Below are 21,666 nucleotides of genomic sequence, written 5' to 3' on the forward strand. Positions count from 1 at the left end.
ACAAATTATTTTGCTGTAAGAAATAGAAGAAACCACTCCTTTCTGCCATCACTAAGATTCCAGTATCCTAGGTACTGGAAATGCCCTCATCCCCTGTAACTCACGACTCTCAGCATCCTGCCAGAACCAAGAGAAATATAACAAATTACCGTTTTTCCACATGGAGAGAAAGGAAGGGTAACTCTACCCAATGAAATCTGTAGTGCCCTTCCAGTCACAAATCTCATCCCAGTGTCCAAGCTATGAGTTTCTGGGTTGAGATCTGGCCATACAGACAGGTGAAATCAACAGACCCTGACCTCAGATATTCCCAGAATGAGAATGGCATGTATCAATTGCATTACAATTAAGTTTTATAATAAAGGCAGTTGCAAGGTAGAAAAGAAACAGGATAGTGCATTAAGGGAAAAGGTTATAGATATTTGCACTCACCATCTAGAATATGATCAGGAGTCTGCCACTCAGAATGTAAGAGAACATTCTCCATCGTGAGGGCAGAAGAGGGGTTTCCTGGGGAACAACAGTCACAATTGTTTTGAATGTCACAATGATGCTTTTGGGTGTAAGTTCTACATCATATGCGTTAAGTGTAGAATACATACATTTAATAATTGTTTTGAATGTCACAATGATACTTGAAGGTGCAAGTTCTACATCTTATGCATTAAGTGTAGCATACATACATTTATAATGCACATCTGCCTCAGTGTAGTCTAAAATCAGTTTCAGCTTTGTAGATGTGCTAAAATTAAGGAAACTATCCTTTCTCATTTAAGATAATGTAGAATTTTCAGATCAGAGCTAGACATGAACCTGTCACATCCCCATGAATAAAAAAAATGTGAAACTATACTTCAAAGAAGATAAAACTCTTTGAAAAGACAATTTCCGAAAGAAGCAAAAGCAAACAGTGTGAGATGCCTCAGTGGTTAAGAACATAGGCTTATTCTTTAAGAAGACCTGGGTTCAATTCCCAGCGTCCATATCGGGGCTCACAACCATCTGACATTCCAGTCCTGGGATCTGACACCTTCTCGCCTCTAGGGGTACCAGGCACACAGAACACTGTTCCACATTAAAAATTAAAAGGGGTGTATTATTATTATTGATAGTATGTGACCTAGTACCTACGCCATTGGTGTCATCAGTGATGGCACGTGACACAATTAAGAGGGGGAAATAAATTTTGGTGCAGTCTCAGCTGCCCCCTGCTGGTGTGTGATGAGATGGAGCTATACAGTGTAGAGGCATGGTGGAATGGCTTCTGTACAGTGTAGAGACACGGTGGAATGGCTTCTGTATAGTATAGAGACACGGTAGAACAGGGCTTCTGTACAGTGTAGAGACATGGTGGAATGGCTTCTGTACAGTGTAGAGACACGGTGGAATGGCTTCTGTACAGTGTAGAGACACGGTGGAATGGCTTCTGTATAGTATAGAGACACGGTAGAACAGGGCTTCTGTACAGTGTAGAGACATGGTGGAATGGCTTCTGTACAGTGTAGAGACATGGTGGAATGGCTTCTGTACAGTGTAGAGACACGGTGGAATGGCTTCTGTATAGTATAGAGACACGGTAGAACAGGGCTTCTGTACAGTGTAGAGACACGGTGGAATGGCTTCTGTATAGTATAGAGACACGGTAGAACAGGGCTTCTGTACAGTGTAGAGACACGGTGGAATGGCTTCTGTACAGTGTAGAGACATGGTGGAACGGGGTTTCTCATTCCACAGCAGGCAGGAAGTAGCAAAAGCAGGTAGAAGGGACTGGGGACATTGTGTCCCCATCTCCGATTTCTATTGATGGCTAGGAATGATGCCATATTATGAATCCATTAGGGATGAATCTGCTTCTTAGGCCAGAGTCTGTCATGGTGATCTTGACTAACAGATTGACTGGATTTAGAATCACCATGATTTTAAATGTGTGGCTAATATCTGTGAGCGCTTCTAGACTGGTTGAGGTATGAGGCGTCTCTGGAGAAATAGAACAAAGTGTATCTTTGAATACATATACTACAACATTCATACGTGTCCACATCAGTCTTTAATAATTCTGATACTGGGCAGGAGTCCTACTTGAGAGATAGTCCTTCACTCATATACAACTGGGGAAAATTCCCAGTGAGCAATTTGGTTGATATATGTGTGTGTGTGTGTGTGTATGTGTGTGTGTAGATTGTAGATGTTATATATGTATGTATGTATGTATAATATACATATATTAAAAGTGGCTTACAGGCTGTAGTCCAGATAGTTCAATACTGGCTGTCTCTGGATAGTAAATCCAAGAATTTAATAGCTGTTCACTCCAGAAGGGTAGAAATGTCAGCTGGTCTTCAATATATATCAGAGTCCCAAACAAATGGGCTCTAATACCAGGGAAGAAATTCCTCAGTAGCAGGGCTTAGGAACTTGCTATAGAGACTAAGGTCAAACAGGTAAAAACTACTTCCTTCTTCCCCATCTTTTTATGTGGGCTGCCACCAGGAGGTGTAGCCCAGACTTAGGGGATTTGAGCATGAGCTCCTTATATGGGTGACTCAATGAGTTTGGAAGCCATGTAGTAGCTGACCAACTAACTGATCTAACACTAACATTAAAAAACAAGCAAAACTAGCTTTTAAACAAAATTTCCTTATTTATTCATATAAACATCCAAAAGCTTATTCTGATCCTCTCCAGTTCAAGTCTAGGCCAAACGGCGATTTCAACAGCCAGCCACAGAGCATCTGGCCGGGCTGCATAGTGAGTGAATGCTAACCACTCACGAGTGAAACCTGGTCTCTAGCGTGCACTGCACAGCGTCACCTACAGCTTTCCGCTCTCCAGCACGAGGACATGTCTACAGCAGTGACAGGTTAGGAGAAGGTGCACAAGGAGAGCAGGGCACACATTTAAATCAGAAACAAGGCATGGCCCTCTAGGGTTAGGTCTTGGGACTCCAGATTAGTGATTTACCTATCGAATTTTGTTACTTTTAGGCCTAATGATTGGCTGAACAGTTGGATGAAAATGAAAGATTCTAGAGTCAGCCATGCAGGAATCAAACTGGAGATGACAGTGTGGTATTTATTTTAAAAACTTATTACTTAGTTGGGGGCGGGAATGTGTGTGCCATGTCCAAGTGAAGGTCACAGGACAACCTTGAGGTGCTGGCACTCCAAGGGACTGACTTTAGGTCACCAGGCCCAGTGGCAAGCACCTTTACCAGCTGAGCCACCTTTCTTGCCCAGTATAGTATTTTGAAGCAAACAACATTAAATGTTAGTATAATTACATGGGGAATAGTAGAAACTATTCTTTTTTAAAACTCCCTTTAAGAAATCCTTATCAAACTACTTCAACTCCTTAATAATGGCTATTTACTGTTCTAAACCTGAAGTGTACAAGAAAGAGTATGAGAGACACGTGGCCCCGTGATCCCACCCCACTTTCTGTATCTGAACAAGGGAAACAAAATGGGCTCTTACACAGTTTTGCTTATCTCAACCCAGTGAGCACTGTACGTAAGAAGCTGTGAATGGCAGCTCTGTGCTGTCCAGACACAGAGCAGCAGGGGCTATCTCATACCAACAGGAGCAGCGGAGACTATCTCATACCAACAGGAGCAGCGGAGGCTATCTCATACCAACAGGAGCAGCAGAGGCTATCTCATACCAACAGGAGCAGTGGAGGCTATCTCATACCAACAGGAGCAGCAGAGGCTATCTCATACCAACAGGAGCAGCGGAGGCTATCTCATACCAACAGGAGCAGCAGAGGCTATCTCATACCAACAGGAGCAGCGGAGGCTATCTCATACCAACAGCAGCAGAGGAGGCTATCTCATACCAACAGGAGCAGAGGAGGCTATCTCATACCAACTGGAACAGCGAAGGCTATCTCATACCAACAGGAGCAGCGGAGGCTATCTCATACCAACAGGAGCAGAGGAGGCTATCTCATACCAACAGGAGCAGAGGAGGCTATCTCATACCAACAGGAGCAGAGGAGGCTATCTCATACCAACTGGAACAGCGAAGGCTATCTCATACCAACAGGAGCAGAGGAGGCTATCTCATACCAACAGCAGCAAAGGAGGCTATCTCACACTAATCAGAAGGTAAAGTCGCACTCTGCCGTCCAGGCCAAACACGTGAACTTCCCAGTAGCACGGACCCGTCCTTGACAACAGCCTAGCCCCACGGCCACTCCATTTCTCATTATCCCTCGACAACTCCATCTGCTAATAGATACAATTACCAAGCTGACCACTCAGGCTCGTATGCACACACTCCTAGTTTCAGTTTTTTTTCACACATTTTAACAAACTCTGTAACAACAGATCTGCTAGCAAATGCATTAAGACATCCCTAAATCTATGTTTACTTTAGCAAAGTTTAAATTAAAAATTTCATATTGTCAAAAAGGTTTCCAAAGATTTTAAAGAGAGCATTCAAAATGTGATACAGTCTAGTGTTTATTTATGTTATGGCAGGTACACTTGAATCTCAAATTTTAAAACATATAAAAAGTGATTCGGGACTAGCTCTGTATCAACAGTTGACACGTGTCTGGTTGTTTATCATACAGCAGGGTACCACAGTGCAGACGCCAGTCAGGCAGCACGGGATGAGACCATCAGTCGGCTTTCTGCAGGACAGCATATGCTGCTGCTGGAGACGCTCGATGTCCTTCACCTCTGCGGTTAAACAGTGTTAGGTACTTAGTTTGGCAAATGTTGGAAGTAAAGTAGAAATGGATCCGTAAGCATCACCAATATGCATATCCAGTCTTGACCTCAGAAAACCATGGGTGCAGATCAGAGCTCTCCCTATATGAAATAATTTACACACAGATGGGTGCTACCATATCACTATCTAAAATAATCACTAAATACAAGTCTCCTTCAGAAATAAACAAGCAAGTTTTTTCATTATCAGTTATCAAAAACATAGTGTTAATGGTACTTCAAACAAATGATACTCTAAAATCATAGAACTCACTGCGTGTTGAGAACGTATAAGTAAGTCAACCATGTTAGGAAGCCAGTGATCAGAAAGTACAAGAGCATGAAGAAGGTTTAATCCACACAACTGTTTTCAGGCCTTAAGGTAAAATAGTTCCACAGTTTACAGATAAAACAAGGCAACAAAAACTCGTGCTTGTCTTGAGCGAGTATCCTATGCAGAAGATGTAACACTTTGTTTGTAGACAGCATGGTATGCATTTCTCAGCAACACATAAGGAAAACAAGATTCTAAGAGATCCATTGTCAGGAATGGTGATTCTTGTACAATCTGAAAAAGTAAAAAAAAAAAAAGTCAAAATTCAAGTTCCTCAATGAGAGTAGTAAACAACTCTATATTCTTCTCATTTGTGAGACACAAAGCAACTTAACTGATAAACCTAAAAGCATCATTTCGATAGACTTCACTGTAGCATGTTTGCATTTTAGATTCTGAAGTAATCAACAGGAACACAGAGAACACACACCTTCAGCAATGCTCTAAACACAACGTGAATACAAACATATCACAAATGTAATGGTACATTTTAAGAAGCTCAAAATCAAGCTAGAGAGTAAAGTAAAAAGTAAGACCAACTACAATTAGAAAGCAGTAAATTCTAGAGTTCAAAACAAAGAAAGTTTAATATCGGCCTGTGTGAGTGGGAAAGATCACCTGGGGAAGAAAATGGAGTTCTGAGTCCAGCTGAGTTTCCAGACAGACACAGATCTCTGTAGGCAAAGGAAACTAAGAGTCTCTTATGCCCTGCCGTGGAAGCTCAAAGAACTATACTTAGTTAGCGGGAAAATAAAAGGCCCAAGCACATCCTTATAGGACATCACATGGTTAACACTCACCTTTGGTCTTATAACTTCCTGTTTTTGACCTATAGATAAACAGGAGTCATGCCAGTCTTTGCAGAAAATTTCAAAGTGTGGAATGACCACAAGAAATGGAGAAAAACCAAAAATCACAAAAGAAACAAAACACCAACCAAACTTTCACTTGCCAAGAAGAGGCATGCTAAGGACTGGAACATTTGTTATCAGTCAAAGTTAATTGTACTGAAATGAGACATACCATATCCAGTAGCAAATAGACAGATTCTCTATTTCTTGTTGTAGTCTTATCTGTCTCTTGGCCGATTTTCAGTAGACTGGAGGACGCAAGCTTAAAAGTACACACATGTGGTCAATGAGGCTGGCAAAGGAACGACGCTCACGTGTTCATTTTCAGTACAGTGCACCTCCAACAAACCTCCTTGCTCAGTGTATAAAGTATGATGAGCTGGAAACCTCAACCAACAATTAAGATCTACACATAATCAAATATTCACTAAAACTAACATTTTCCTTGAGTTTGTTTCTTAAAATGATTCAAGTTGTTTTCTCTCTTCCCAAGATCCATAATATTTTACAGCAGCCTCTCCCCCATTTCCTTTAACAAATAGTTTTGCTTTTGATGGCCAAGCACCGTTGCAAAACAAAATAGAAAATTCCAGAATTTCCCAATTTCCAATGATCAGTTCCTAAATTTGAATTCCACGCCATTCTATGTATGACTTGGCCCCATCGTCCCCAGGAGCAGAGTTGTGCCTCTGTCCAGCACATCCACACTCTGTACAGACCTGCATGGCAGTCACTTGGTCATTAGTGACCTAGCTGAATGGCACGGTAACGCAGTGTTTCTGCTCAAGTAACCCTTTTGGTATAATAGTGCTCACACATCGGCAAGGCTGCATGCAAATGTGGAGCTGAGGAGAAGTCAGTCTTTCCTCTCTGGGAGAACACAGACATTTTCAGAGGAAGAACAAGTTTCTATCAAGACTCTGAAATCTCCAGGAAAAGCTAATTTATCTGTGGAAGGGATTTGTTCTAATGCGGCTGCCACATGTCAAACTGAAGGTCACAGCCACTGTAGAGGGTGATGGACACAGGACCTCAGGAATGAAAAGCGTAGTGGCCGACAGTCACTGCTGGAAGGATTCAATGAAAAGGCCCATAACTAATAGACAATCTCTGACCGCCTGAACTTCGCAAGGAGACAATGAAACGTAATGCTGACCAGGCACGGTGTGCATGCCTCTAATTTCAGCACTCAGGACACAGACAGATCAGATGGATCTCTGTGAGTTAGAGGCAAGTCTGGTCCACACATTCCAGGACAGCAGGACTACGTAGAGACCCCATCTCAATGATCCCAATAATGATGATGAAAGGAGGGAGGGCGGGAGGGAGGGAGAAGAAAATGTGATGCTGAGTATTTTAATCTGACCAGAGTATTTTAGCTCATTAAGGTATTTGATATCCGTATTTCCTCCCTGGTATTTGATTCTAATCAACTAGAAATCAAAGCAAGCCCCAATCTGGACATAATGTGGTATTGAAAACTATTTGCTTTGTGGACACAGTAATATTCATTAAAGCTGCAATGGGTTAGTAAAAACTAGAACTGATATGAGGAGCTCATGGATACAGTGATGGATGAGCTGCTTTAAAAAGACAAGTTGGTGGGCCAGGACCTGCTGAAGTACTTGGTGAAGCACCAAGCACGTGCTACTGAAGTATACCAAAGTATTCTGCACTGCATGGGCTGTAAAGGGCGGGATTAATGGAGTAAGGTCTCTGGGTAGAATACAGCACTGAGGTCAGCCACATGGTCACTGAAAGATTATAATCTCCGCACCAATGCTTTCATGGGTTGAAAATACGGTAAGCCCCGATTACAATATTCTTCCAAAGATCTCTGTTAAAGGCTGTTGAGAATCCGCAGCCATTAGCATCATCAATAATGTCCAAGAACTACATGCAGCCACGTCTGACGGGTGCACTTCAGTACACTACTCTCTTCTGGTATCAAGTCATGACATTCTCAAAGCATAGGATCCTCCTCAGGAACTGTGTACAGTCAGTGCCCATCCTCACAGTTCTGTGTCCGCATCATCACCTTCACTTAGCTCACCCACACCAGTGTCATCTCAGGGTCACAAGAATGGTGGACACAGGACAGTACAGTGTTTTGAGGGACGCCACTCTGACTTTTATTATGGCGTGCATACCGGTGAACCTTTCTATCATTTCTAATAATAACATATGTGCTTTAACAGTCTGTCTATCACTGGTGTACGTGTGTGTGCACGTCTGCAGTGGTGTACATGCATGTGCACGTCTGCAGTGCTGCCCTGGCTTCCAGTGCCCTCTTGTCGTGGCTGTGGGAACTTGGAATGCATAGTCTACAGATGAGAGGTAAATGTACTGTGTACGCTTAGATCCTAAATAGAAAGACAATTTCAATCTGGGTTTGTATTCATACTAATTTTAAGACAAGACATTAAACTCTGAAAAGAAATACAGTAAATAAAAGGAAAACAACTGAACTGTAATATCAAACTTGAGTTCCTTCTTAAATTACTGTTGTAGAGAAGTTGGGTGGACTCCACGTGCGGTTAGCCATGGAGGCAGGGGGACCGCGGGGGCCAGAGAGTAGCCTGTGATAGCATGGATTGTTTTTAATTATTATAGGCAACGTTTGTGTACAATTGGGCATCAGATCCCAAGAGCTGTAGGCAGAGGCAGTTGTGAGATGTGTAATGTGGGTGGAGGAGCAGTAAGCACCCTTACTGCTGGGCCATTTCTAGCCCTGGGAGTCATACTTTTATTGACTTTGTACCTATTAGTAGCATTTCTTCAAACGGTAGAAATAAGGAAAATACCTTTGGCACTGTTTTAAATAGTTATTTCTATTTCCCATGTAAGTACCTGAATATAATATGTGTGCCGTGTATACAGTGCCCATGCTGGCTGGTCCCTAGTAGGAAGTTAAAGGGGCCTGTGAGCTGGACAACGTAGGTAATAATTTTACCTGAGGAGCCGTCACTCCAGCCCTTCATTTTTTGGAAAGAGGGTCTCACCCGTTAGCCCAGGCTGGTCTAGAACTTGTAATCCTACCTCTGCCTCCCCATTAGCGGATTGTGTGTGCTTTCCCAGCTCACAGACAGTGTTCTTACTAAGTAAATGGAAATGATTATGTTGTCATTTATCTTTTAAAACCACATTAGCTCTCTAGGCTTCCATTTTTCTTTAAAGAAAAAAAAATCTTTTGACTGTGAAGACAATCTCCAGTCCGAACATTAGGTGAGCAAACACACCATAGAGCAGAGTTCTATAAGGAAAGACATCCAAGCTGGGGGAAAACGATAACGTAATGATAATGTACTAATAATGGGAATTTACTGTTGTATAACATAGGCATAATTTTTGTTTTCTTTGTAAAATGTCATGATATTTGATAACACATACCGCCAGGAATTCTTTAAGTCGGTCTTCAATACTTCCTTTGTGAATTGTAAACAAAGCTGCAGCAATCTGGTTGATGGCTTTGGCCAAACAATGTATATTGTTGCAGTGCCCTGGGAAAGAAGAAACAGGGTTGTGTAGTCTGCAAGACCCCAAGATACTGATGACTGAAACATACACGAACAGCAGTGTGACGTAAGAGTCAGACGGGTGACGCCTAGTCCTACACCTTGGAAATGTAAACGGTACATCCTTAGTCCCTAAAACCACGCCATCATCTCAGCTTGCACACTATCCTCTGGTGCACTTCTGAGCTGAATTACACACATTTCACATTTCAGAAAATTATGATACCCACTCCAAAGTTACTACGTAGCAGAATTTGAGCACCATTTTAACAGAAAAAAAAATTAATTACCCAAAGTGAAGAATGTAGAACTAATTATCAGTAGAAGTACCAATACTAATACGTAAGACTAAAAACACTGGTTCTTTCGTTGTGAATTGTAAACCAAGTACCTTCTATTGCGGGGCTGTACTGGGACATCACATTGCTGGCCAGCGTAGGCAAGGAAACTGCTACAAAGACCATCAGGAGGCAAGCAATCTTATACTCTTCTTCTGGACTAATGTTCTCTAAAGAAAAATAAAGAATCAAGCTTTCCTTCAGGATTATCTGAAAGTTAATAATCTAACCTAAAAATTAAAGGTAATATATTTTATTTAAATTTCCTAACCAAAAACTTGAATACTTATGAGAACACCATACAATTATCATTTATTAATTTTTATCTTATGACATGAAAATTCACCAGAAGGGAAAAAAAAAAAACCCTTCCTTTCCCTAGAATAGCTAAGATGATAATTTTAAATATATTGCTTCAAAGTTATCAGTACTGAAAAGGGGACTGCATTACTTATTTTTTATTCTAAAAACAGAAGGGAGAAGTTACGAATGAAAGTATCTAACACCCTCTGGAGCCGGAAGACACTAACCTTCAGTAAAATCCTTACAGTATTTAAACTGTTCTGTCTAGGACTTGACTGTTATCTGACACCTGAGAACTTGGGAGTTACCCTGCAGTTGGCAATTATCTGAAACTATGGGTCAATCACGAAAAAAAAAAAAAAACCCACAGGATATTTTTTTTTAAACTTTGGTTGATCATAAAAATACCAATAAGCAATATTTATACACTATTTGAATGAGAAGAAACAGTGTAATTAAGAAAAAAACTAATAAACATAATGACTGCAAGTTGGCTCAAAAGAGCAGAAAAGGGGCTCAGAGGCTAAGAGCACTTGCCGCTCTGGCAGAGGACCTGGGCTCAGTTCCCAGTACCCACATGATGGCTCACAACCATTTGTAATTCTAGCTCCAAGCCTGATGCCCTCTTCTTCACGCCTTGGGCACCAGGCATGTATATGGTGCACATTAAGTAAGGGCAGGCAAAATACTCATAAAGTAAGTGAAAAATCTTTTTCCCCCTCATTGGCCTTTATTTTTTTAAATTGAACAACTTTATTTAAAAAAACAAAGATAAATGTACAGATTTTAAGCATTTTTGCATAAATGTATATGAACACATTTTTGTCAGTACTTGATTTTTTTTAAAGGTTTGATCGTATGTCTTAAAATCTGACTAGTTACAATGAGCATAAAGTACATGTAAAACAAGATGTAACCTGGAAATAGTCAAAGTTTTCTTGGTGTGTAAAGATTAAGCATAATGGTTTTTCATTTTTTCTTTTTTTTTTTTTGGCCTTTGCTTTTCTTGAACTTCACACAGTCTGTGAGTTGTTTCTGGGGTGTTCAGAGCTTTCTGGGGTTATTATCCAATTATCAGTGACTGCATATTATGTCTGTTCTTTTAAGTGAAAAAATCTTAAAAAGAAATTAAAATCAAAAGAGAGAGGGCATTTCAATACCAAAACCAAACACAAAAAACATCATCAACAATAAAAACCACCTCATTTACACTGTAGAGAAATCAAGATTTGAAACATTTTTTGATACTAAGTTTCAAAGGACTGGCCTTAAATTTTCTAAATGGTCAGTATTGTGTAACACAGCAGCTTTTTATGTCGAACATCTATGCTAATTAAAAGATGACCGTTTTCAAGTTCCTAGCTCCCTGGCTATCGTAAGGGCTGTCTTCCACTAGCACACACTTGTTCTCATCTTCTCCCTCTCAGAAGTCCTTTTCACAAGCTGGGGTCTAGCTAACATGTAGAGTGTGCAGGACCCACATGTGATTCCTAACACACGTGCTATGTCTTGAGAAGCATCTCCAGTCCTTTTCTCACACTCATCTGGGTGTGCTTGCAATGACTCACTCCACCAACACCGATCTCACCATCACAGGTTGATTCGCTTTCTTCCAAGTGCTTCTTCTCCGATTTTTATGTGTGTTTCTTCTGTCTGAGCTCAGTCAAGCTGATTGGCACCGCCCCTCTGCACTAACTCACGTTAACAGCCTCATCCGGTGGTACAGCTTGGACAGTATGTAATGACTATGGCACAGCAGAAATTTCAAAGCAAGGCATTTTGTTTTTTTGTGTCCTGATATATTCCAATTAAAAATGAATGAATGAATGAATGATGGATACATAAAGCTTAACACTAAGAAGACATTTTGGAAAACAAGTACTACATGTTTGCCTAGGCTGCCTATGACTTCAATAAGAAAGCTATGTATTTTAAGGCATTTTACCTGATTTCTGTGAGGAAAGAGCCACTACTAAGGCAGGGTCAATCTCACATGGCAGCCCAGCAGCCGACGACAGCTCATACACATTCATTGCAACCTGACAAAACACATGGGTTACAGAGAAATTAATGTCTTAACAAACCTCTGAGAAAGTTTACTTCAGTAAGAAAATACTCATGGCACAAATGAGTCTGCCTGCAAACACACTAGAAGACTTCAGCACCCTGGCTGAAGCGGGGCCGACAGTGCAGGTGACCCACACTAGACAATGCTCTAGCCCTGCTCCTTGCCCTCTGTGGAAAGCTCCATACATTCATTCTAGTTATTTTCTGTCTTGCAAACATGGAGCAAAATATCTAGTCAAAAGAAATAAGTAAATGAAGGCAGTTGCTGGTGGGTCACACCCGAAATATCAACACTTCTGAGTGGGAGGCTAGCCTGGGCTATAGAAGCAGCTTCGGCTAAAGACCAAGAGATGAATAAACAAAGAAAAGTAAATTAATACTACCGAACCTATCCTTACACCCAGTTACTTAGTGAAAACTTCAAGCATTCAATGCTCGGTCAGACCTATAAACAGCAAATTAATTGCAAAAAAAAAAAAAAAAAAAAAAAAAAAAAAAACACTCTACGAATCTGATAAAGCAATTTCTGTTAAGTATATACATCATGCATAGATTTTAATTAGTCAAGATATGGTGACTGACATTTGGGTTAAAATTGTTTGTATAATTAGCTATCTTTGATATGAACAGTTACTAAAGCTCAGACAGATAGCGTGGAGAGTGGGTGTGGCAGCAGTCCCAAGATGATGCTTGGGACTCGGCACTAGCACCTGACTTCCTCCTGCCACGCCCCCAGATTAGCCACGCCCACTGTGTGAGCGCAGGACCGAGATCAGGATAATAGTGTGTTGGGGGGGGGGGGGGGGAGGAGAAAGAGAAACAGAAAGAGAAACTAGGAGAGAGAGACAGAGAGACAGAAAGATTTTCACTGACATGCTGTAAGGTTCCTGAATAAACCGCTTTGAGAAGAACGCTGTGTGGTCGCTCCTTCTCTGCTGGTCGGAGACGGTAGCGACAAAGTAGAAACAACCAGGAACTAAGTTGCAGACACACTGATCACCACACACCAACACAAATTCAAAGTGCACCAAAGATATAAACATAAAAGCTAAAATTTCAAAAATCTGAAAGAAAATAGACATAAATCTTGATGACCATTGTCAAGACAATATTTGTTTGCTTGACAGCAAAACTGTAAGCAAAGGCCAAAGCAGAGAACCCAAGAACGCTGAAGTGAAGATTTTTGATTCTTGCATACTACCAAGAAACTGAAGAGAATTCAGAACCATGACTTTACTAGAGAAAGATTACCCCTTGATATTTCAAAATCAGAATTATGTGGGCAGTGGCAGCTCAATGGGAAAAAGCACGTTTCCCTAGTATAAGCCTGGCAATGGAGTTCAACCCCTAGAGGCCAGGCACAGGTAACAGGAGAGTCTAAAGAAGCCAAGGGACACATCAATAGATGTGTGGCAGCCTTCTGAAGGAAGGAGATGCAAATTAAACAGTGTGATACCACTGCATACTTACTAAAATGGCTCTCATCAAGAAGACCAGGATTGGATACCGAAACCAAGTTCCATTCGTATACAAGAGAACAAATATACCAATATGGATGAAAAACGCAGCATTATTTACACTATCTAAGAAGTAAAGACAACCCTATCCCTAACTGATGACTCAATAAACAAACTACAGTGTATTCAAGGAAACAAGGCTTTTAAGATGCTTATTATCTAGTATCAGTATAGACAGAAGGAAAATCAGCTGTCCACTCTCACTAAGAAAAGCTGCTTTATCACTGGGGAGTCTGGCAATGGTTCCTAGGGAATAACAAGTGCAGCTGGGCTCAGACAGGCAGAGGAGGGAAGAGGCCCAAGTGGAACTAAGGTCAGAAGATACATATGAAGAGAGACACACTGAAAACAGAGAAAATGAAGGGTGATAAACAACTTGAATAAAGCAAGCACAGAGGCACAAGTCTGTAATCCCAGCATTTGGGAAGCCAAGCAGAGGCAGGAGGATTATTTAGAGTGTACGGGGAGTCTGAGCTACCTAGGAAGACATTCAAACCCCATCCCACCCTAAAGTTTGAAAGGCATCATTTTGAAACTTAAACACTGTTCAACAGTAGAGATATGCAAGGTAGTCTATCAAGATGGCTCATCAGGCAGAGGCTTCTGCCACTAAGTCTGACATGTGTTTGATCCGTGGGGTGAACAGACACTTATGTGCATGTGCACGAACGTGTGCATACCAAGTATAAAATCACGTCTCAAACATGGATACTTGCAATAGCCATAATTTCTTGTACATCATGTGATTTAAATATACTATGAAATCACAGCTGGAATTAAATCAGGTTTTGATCACATGGATCAAAAGTTTTAAAACAAATAACTACAGACCCTTCAAAAGCTATCAACTTTGTTATAGTCATTAAGGAAAAAATAAAATGCTAAAAACAAAACCAGATTATGATTATAGCCATGTTTTATAAGGCTTTTAAAAACTGAATACGAGTTTACAACTCATCTTTCTGCTTTATGACTATGAACAAAAATCCTATCACAGGAAGGGACAAAAGATCCATTTTTAACAAATGCCATGTCCTTACAACCATAACGTTGATCAGAAGGCTGGTTTTCAGAACAGTTAGGAATAAGAGCTAAGAGCTCAGAGACGCAGTGTTAGAGGTGTGGCAGGCATGCTGTTTTCAGGTTTTACATTTTTCACAGGTGACTTGAATGTCTCATTAAAACTGCAATCTAACAAAATCTCTACCTTCATATCAGTTTCCCGTGGAATGTGATCCTTGAAATCTTCAATGGAGCTCACGAGAAAAGGAATGTGATAGGACAAAACCTAGGAGGAAACACATGAAAACACGTCATGCTCACGGTGGCTCGAACAGCTACTGATCTACCCTGTGACAGTCACCGGGTCACATGGAAATGACATGCATCCGGAGTGAGTGAGCACGGTTCTAAAGGAAGGCTTTAGTGTGTGACACGGCTGAAATAGTGCATTAGCCAAATTCAATACCAAGCCAAAAAATGTACTGCATTTACCACAGTAAGTGTCATTTTACTCTTATTACTGCTATCTGTGAAGTTTAGTTTTGGGAAAATGAAGAGATGATGAGGAAATGGTTTCTTACATCTCTCAGAGCTTCTTGTGCCAATGACCGGAAGGATAAAATGACACCAATTATTGTCATCCTTTTCAAGACACTGTCAACAGCTAAAGTGCAAGGAAGGGGAAAAGAGAAGAAAAAATAAATTGACTTTCAGCTTTGGAGAAAACACTCAAAATCAAAATTTCTATAATAGCAATTTGTATCAACAAATGTTTAAAAACTCAGATAGCCAATATTTAAACTTTAAAATATTTATCAGTTCTCTCTCTCTCTCTCTCTACACACACACACACACACACACACACACACACACACACACACACACACCCTACCTGCTCTGTTCTTTTGAATGTATTAGGAGTTCACATTACTCCTGATCTGGAAGTCAGGAGACTAGGGATTAAGCTAGGAACAAAGGTGTGGGATGACCAGGAGTCACACCCTCAGATGGTACAGGAAATATTGACAATTGGGAAGCAGAACCCAGGTTCTGTGGAAGAGCAGCCAGTGCTCTTAAGCACAAATCATCTCTCCAGTGCTTTTCTCTCTCTCTGTTAGGATTTGTTTATCTATCTTATGTATATGTGGCTCTAAGGAGGCCAGAAGGCTTCAGATGTCCTGGAATTGGGACCTGTGCTTACTGGAGGCTGTGTGACAGTGATGTAGGCACTGGAAACCTGTACCAAACTCCAGTCCCTGCAGGAACAGCAGTGCTACAGAGCTAGGTCTTTAGCCGCCTAAAGAGAATTCTTAAGTTGTGGCCAAAAAAGGAAAAGGAATGTTCATTAAGATCATGAGGAGGCCTATGATCTCAGAAGCTATGCAGGGCCGTCCATGTCAGTGTTGGATGGGAGATTTCAAGCAGTCGGGAACCCATGGTGAGGGACTTGAGCTCAGAGAGAATTGTTTTGAAAATGATTACCCTAAACAGGCAATAAACTATATACGTTACATTGTGTACTAACGACACACTATAGAAACACAGAAATAGCCTGGGCTTCAATGCAAACAGATACAAAAGTTACAAGGCTGGGAAGCCGACTCAGTGGGTAACGTGGTTGCTCTGCAAGTATGGTTTGGATCTTGAGTGCCCATGGAAAAGCTGGGAAAGCTGGAGAAGCTGGGCGGGCACAAGCTCATGGAACTCTGACGCTGTGGGGTGGAAACAGGAAGCTCCACGCAGCACTGGACGGCCATCCTGCACAACTCATAGGCTGCAGGGCCTGGGACCCAGTGTCAAACAACGAGCACAACAACCAAGGAAGGCACCTGCCATAGGTCACAGGGCATGTGCATCTCCTACACACACACACACACACACACACACACACACACTATGACTGCATTTATATGAGAAAAATTCAAACAAACAAATTTCTAGAAAGAGATGTAAGGAAAACTTAACCAGAGATGCCAACTGAAGAGCAGGAATTGGGGTGTTTTGTTTGGACTTTCTACGAATGTAAATTCCCAACTTTAAATGCAGTATTAGGCAGTGTAAATGAGCATAATCTGAACTAAATGTAAAACATGCTAAAAAAAAAAAACCAACACAAACTCATGGTTTGCTTCACATAATCAAAAGATCTATTGATCTTCCATCTGTCTGAGGACAGAGTACTGTCCTGAGATCGGAGAGATAAAGAAGCCTTAAAGTGAGAAGCAATTCCACACTGATCCCAAATTCAGTCACTTCACAACTCATAATGTCTTGTCTCCTTAACAGAATGACTTCCTGATTCTAAATTGAGCATCTGGCTTTCTGGAAATGGGGTGAAGAAAGCTCAAGATGAGATGGGTCATAGAGCATTTCACCCCAAAGAATAGCCGTCTACTCTAAAGCCTCTCTCAAGCACATTTTTTCTTTTCCTAATGAAACACAAAATAGGCTTAATATACTTTCTTAATGATTCAATAATTTAAATTTTAGTTTTAGTAAATTCCAAAGTCATCTTACACACAAAATTTAATCACTCGTAATTTTGTGAAAGAAACAGTGAATTATATTTTAAGACTGCAAATTCTCTTTGGAACTTTAGTAAGTTCTATTTTGTTTCAACACAGCAGAGTTAAACACTGTGCTACTAAACATTTCAATGTATTAATTGCTTCAAATGGCAAGGTCTAATCAAAAGACTGCTAAGAAAGTTCAGTACAGCCAAGGCAGGTAGTGTGACTATGGTCAGCTGACCCCCAGAAGACGAGAGAAACAATATCAATGAAGAAAACACTGAACTAGCAGGATAATAATGAAGATTAAAGACTGAAACACTTTCCCCCTGTGACTGTCAAGCTGAACTTTCTTTTTGAAACAACCACATAATAAACTCAGCTTCCCAGTCCCTATCTTGGTCTCCAGTTCTATGAAATGACAATATATATATTTGTTACGGACCCTACTTCCATAGGGAACAGCTCTATCACATCCCATAATGCTTCCTTGACATCCCGGCCACTACTGTGTTTTACAAGACCATCTTTGCAGTTTTATAGTACTAATTTTATCATGATTTTTATTAAGTGAGGTTTTAAAATCAAAAGGCAGCATTAAAGTGATACTGTAAGTATCTGAAAAGTATCAGGAGTACTCAATGCATGCTTTGTTTCCAGTTACTGACACTGTTTCAGATACACCAATGCTAGAAATGCAGCTTGGCCTGCACGTGTACACTGAAGCTGTGACTAACATTTTTGCTATCTCTCTTCATGCCAAAGAGTGCTTTTCATAGTTTGTTGTTTGCATTTACGTTACAAATTTTGGCTACAGATAACATATTGCACATTAAATCTTTTAAATATTTATAAGAAGTACCATGGGTTACCCACATGATAATCTTTTAAAGAGTGCGGCCATCTGGTCTGGTTTGTCAAAGCTGGTCCTCATTTGTGTTAGAACATCAACATTCTCCACCACAAGTTTCTTAAAAAAAAAAAAAAAAAAAAAAAAGGAGAAGAAGAAGAAGGAGCCAGGTCAGGCATGTGTTAATTACTTAAGTACTTGTTTGTGAGTTAGCATTTGAAAGACAAAAAACAAAATTCACCAAGCCTAGAGATTCTATGCTATACAATTGTATTAATTAAAGAATTCCACAATGACTTATACAAGACTAACATTTTCCTTCAGTTTTCCCGTTCATGAAGAGGTCAGGATAAATGTAGCAGAATAAGTAGGTAGAGTCAGGACCAGCACACGCTGAGACACACTCTGGCACTTTAAAACACGCCGTTCCTAGACTGGCAAGTTCTAAGAGTTCCTTCCAGTGACCCACATTAAAATTCTCTCAAAATATACTCACTTTATAAATGTGTGTGTGTGAGAGAGAGAGAAAGAGAGAGACAGAGAGAGAGAAGGGGGGGACAGAATATGTGGACATGTGCTTATTCAATATAATTCATCTTAGCACTGACATATTCCAAAATTATAAAAATAGTAATTTAAAATGTTGCGGCCATTAATAGCTTTACTTAAATTTAAGCCATCCAAAGATACTTTTCAGCCAGCTTAAAGGGTTTAAGATAAAGCATAGTAAGCGAGGTTTGCAGGCTAGCTGTTTTACATGCTAGTACCTTCATGTCAGGCTAGTCTAAAACTCTAGTATTTTCACATTCCTGAATGTTTCATAAGAACTGAAGTTTAAAGGTGAATTAAAGCCATGTACAGCAGCCTACATTCAAAATACAAGCTATTGTGAGTCTGGTGCAGAAGGTTTGAGGCCAGCCTGGGAAATTAACAAGACCCTGTTTGAAAATAAAAGATGAGAAAAAGGCTGGAGCTGTAGCCCAGTGGTAGAGCACTTGTCTAATCTAAGAGTGTGAGGTCAGAGGTTCAAAGCCCAACACTAAAAACAAGGATAGTGGTGAAGACTGTACCTTAAGTTCAGCAACTTGTGACGAAATGTGCCACATAAGACTCTCACTTAGGAACTTCATCCCATATGGGCCTAAGAGCTCTGATAATGATCTCATTTCTGAAAAGAAATTAATTAAATTTCAGTTTCTTGACAGAGCACATCTATTAAGATACCCTGACATACCGACAGGTCTATCCCAGCTTACAAACTAATTAATAGTCAAAACAACCAAGCCAAATCAAGTAACCACATAAAACAATCAGGTTTTCTTCATTTTCTAAATCTTGCATATAATATTCACCTGATATATCAGAATATTCCTCTGCATTGAATGTTAATTCATTTTCTGTGGGCAAATTCACAAATGCTTTCATTGCAGGAAAATAAGCTATATGGCCATTGCTGACTTGTCTTAATAAGGTTTCCAAGTACCTAAAAAGCAAAGCAAATGGATAAGTGGAGACGATTGGTCCGAGTGTTTATCATGGCCGCCATCCCGGCATCTATGTTTAGACTGAGAGAGTAACTGAACATGCTGCTGGGAGGGAGAACACTGGCTGCTCCTCTCAAGGCCTGGGACTGGCTCCTAGAACAGGCATGTTGGTTCATAACTCTGACTCTGGTTTCAGGGGACCTGATGCCTCCGTCTGGCCTATGAAGGCACCAGTAACACATGTGGTGCACATACATACATGCGGGCAAAGGATTCATACATAAGAACTTAGCCATAAAATGGTTTTCCTAAGGAGTTCATTACAAAACAAAATTTTCCATCATTTAAAACTTCTAAAAGTGCTCCTTACCAATTTGTGTATAGACTCGTGATGGTTGGTTCTCCATGGCTGTCTAAGTGTTGTGTTTGTTGAAGAAGAACATTATTAAATACTCTGGTGATATCAATCTGCACATAGTTCTCTATGGACTGGAGCACAGTCATATATGCTCTTACGCTTGTTAGAAGCTCTGATGGCTTTGCGATTTCTTGTGTAGCTTGATTATACATAGTCATTCCAACAATTGATCTGGGGATAATAAAAGACGTAAGACTTTCTCACATATGTAAACAAGCTACTCAATCTGCTAACATCTAATATCAATAAAGCAATAAAATTAATTTTAAATATTTTTAAAATAGAGCCATGAAATTACTGTTATCTCATAACCTAAAAGTGATGAAATAGGAATACAAATAATTAAACATGAAAAGGACTTTAAAAACTGCATTACTATAGCAGGGGCAGTGAGACATTCACCCTACAGCCTAAAGTTACTTGGCTCTGCTGCTTGAAGTGTTTTGGATTTACGAGAATGAAAGAAATCCCAGTATTTATGGACATGCCGTTGTCATCGGTAGCATCTCACAGATGAAATAAGCTAAGGTTCAGACGGTAAGTAAACCATAAAAGGAATCAAACACCTAAAAAGAGAATGTATATACGTAACTAGAGAAACAGTTTAATTAAACCATTTGTAAAGTTATATACCCTGATCTCTACTGACTACATCCTAGTGACCTCCTGGCATTACACACTCACCCTGCATAATGAACACAAATTAAGCTAATAAACAACTGACTGTGTACGACAGCTCAGCCTCAGAAGTGACTGTCAGCGTCAGTCATGAGCAGTAAGGGTGGGAAGTTCATGGACACAAGCTTGGTCTGCTGCCCCCTGCAGGGCAGCAGTGCGCCTCCACATGCCTAATCAAAGTCAGTAACACTTAACAAGCAGCCTGTCAATGAAGCCACGCGGCAGTCTGTGTGCTCTCTTACTTCGTGAATCGGATTTCCAGATGAGAGGTCAGGTACTCCCGCGGTGTGAAGGTGTGCTCCCACACCGCCATGTTTGGAACGTAATTTATGGAGAAGCATAACTCCGAAAGTGCAGTGTGCAACTTATCAAGGCTAAAAAACAGTAATAAATAATAATCAGAATTGCATTTCATCCCAACTCACTTTCATAAAAATAGCAAGACTTACAGAGGAAACAGCAGAATTTTACTTTTTATTCTTAAACTGATAGTTCAAGATGTTTACGTCCAACTCAAGCAGCTTTTGAGCAGCATCATTCGTATCTGCGTCCATGAGCTCACAGTAAATATGCTGAGCAACAGGAGAAGAGCGCTTCCAGCCTCCGCAGCGGCTTCTCATGGTGCTCCGCTGCGGGAGCAGAAGCACTGGCTCTAAAGCGGCCTCTCATCTCAGGAACCAGGAGAACATTCAACAAGAAAACATTCGCCAATTCCTGTCCACCTCTGCCTTCCTAACCACCGATCAAAATCCTACGAGTGCCTGTGAGTGTGAGCTAGCATGTTTGTGTTTTCAAACAGTGCTACCAGACACTCTGACGGATCACTAATTGCTCAGTCCATGCCCTGACTTAAGTTAAAAGCAGGCTGGGCGGCAGCCCCTCCGCTCCCTGCTTCCTGGCTGCAGGTACTGCGTGTCCAGGGCCTCCGACCTCTTCCTCCATCCCTTCAGTGGGGTGCGCTGTCACAGCAATGGCACAATGGATGAGTCTTCCAAAGTCCACATTTTAGAACGTATTACTAACAGCTAATTAACCTTAAAAGATTTTTGTTGTGTTTTGTTTGTTTGGTAACTGTTAGAAAATAG

The 21,666-nt window shown here is 40.7% G+C and overlaps 1 protein-coding gene across 1 annotated transcript in view; it reads right to left on the minus strand.

Moving 5' to 3' along the window:
* Positions 1-4,444: 4,444 nt before the first annotated feature.
* Positions 4,445-21,666, minus strand: part of NCKAP1 (NCK associated protein 1) — a 67,371-nt gene continuing 50,149 nt past the window's right edge. Inside the window, exons 20-31 of the mRNA XM_080927131.1 lie at positions 20,824-20,955; positions 19,856-20,074; positions 19,354-19,484; positions 19,072-19,169; positions 18,028-18,121; positions 15,223-15,305; positions 14,847-14,927; positions 12,001-12,094; positions 9,806-9,922; positions 9,290-9,399; positions 6,072-6,161; positions 4,445-5,282 (exon numbers count right to left, since the gene is read on the minus strand). Coding sequence (XP_080783257.1) covers positions 5,166-5,282; positions 6,072-6,161; positions 9,290-9,399; positions 9,806-9,922; positions 12,001-12,094; positions 14,847-14,927; positions 15,223-15,305; positions 18,028-18,121; positions 19,072-19,169; positions 19,354-19,484; positions 19,856-20,074; positions 20,824-20,955 — 1,366 coding nt within the window. The 3' untranslated portion in view covers positions 4,445-5,165. The remainder of the gene's footprint in view (positions 5,283-6,071; positions 6,162-9,289; positions 9,400-9,805; positions 9,923-12,000; positions 12,095-14,846; positions 14,928-15,222; positions 15,306-18,027; positions 18,122-19,071; positions 19,170-19,353; positions 19,485-19,855; positions 20,075-20,823; positions 20,956-21,666) is intronic.

The sequence above is a fragment of the Micromys minutus genome (assembly GCF_963924665.1).
Source record: "Micromys minutus genome assembly, chromosome: 13".
In the NCBI taxonomy this organism is placed as follows: Eukaryota; Metazoa; Chordata; class Mammalia; order Rodentia; family Muridae; genus Micromys; species Micromys minutus.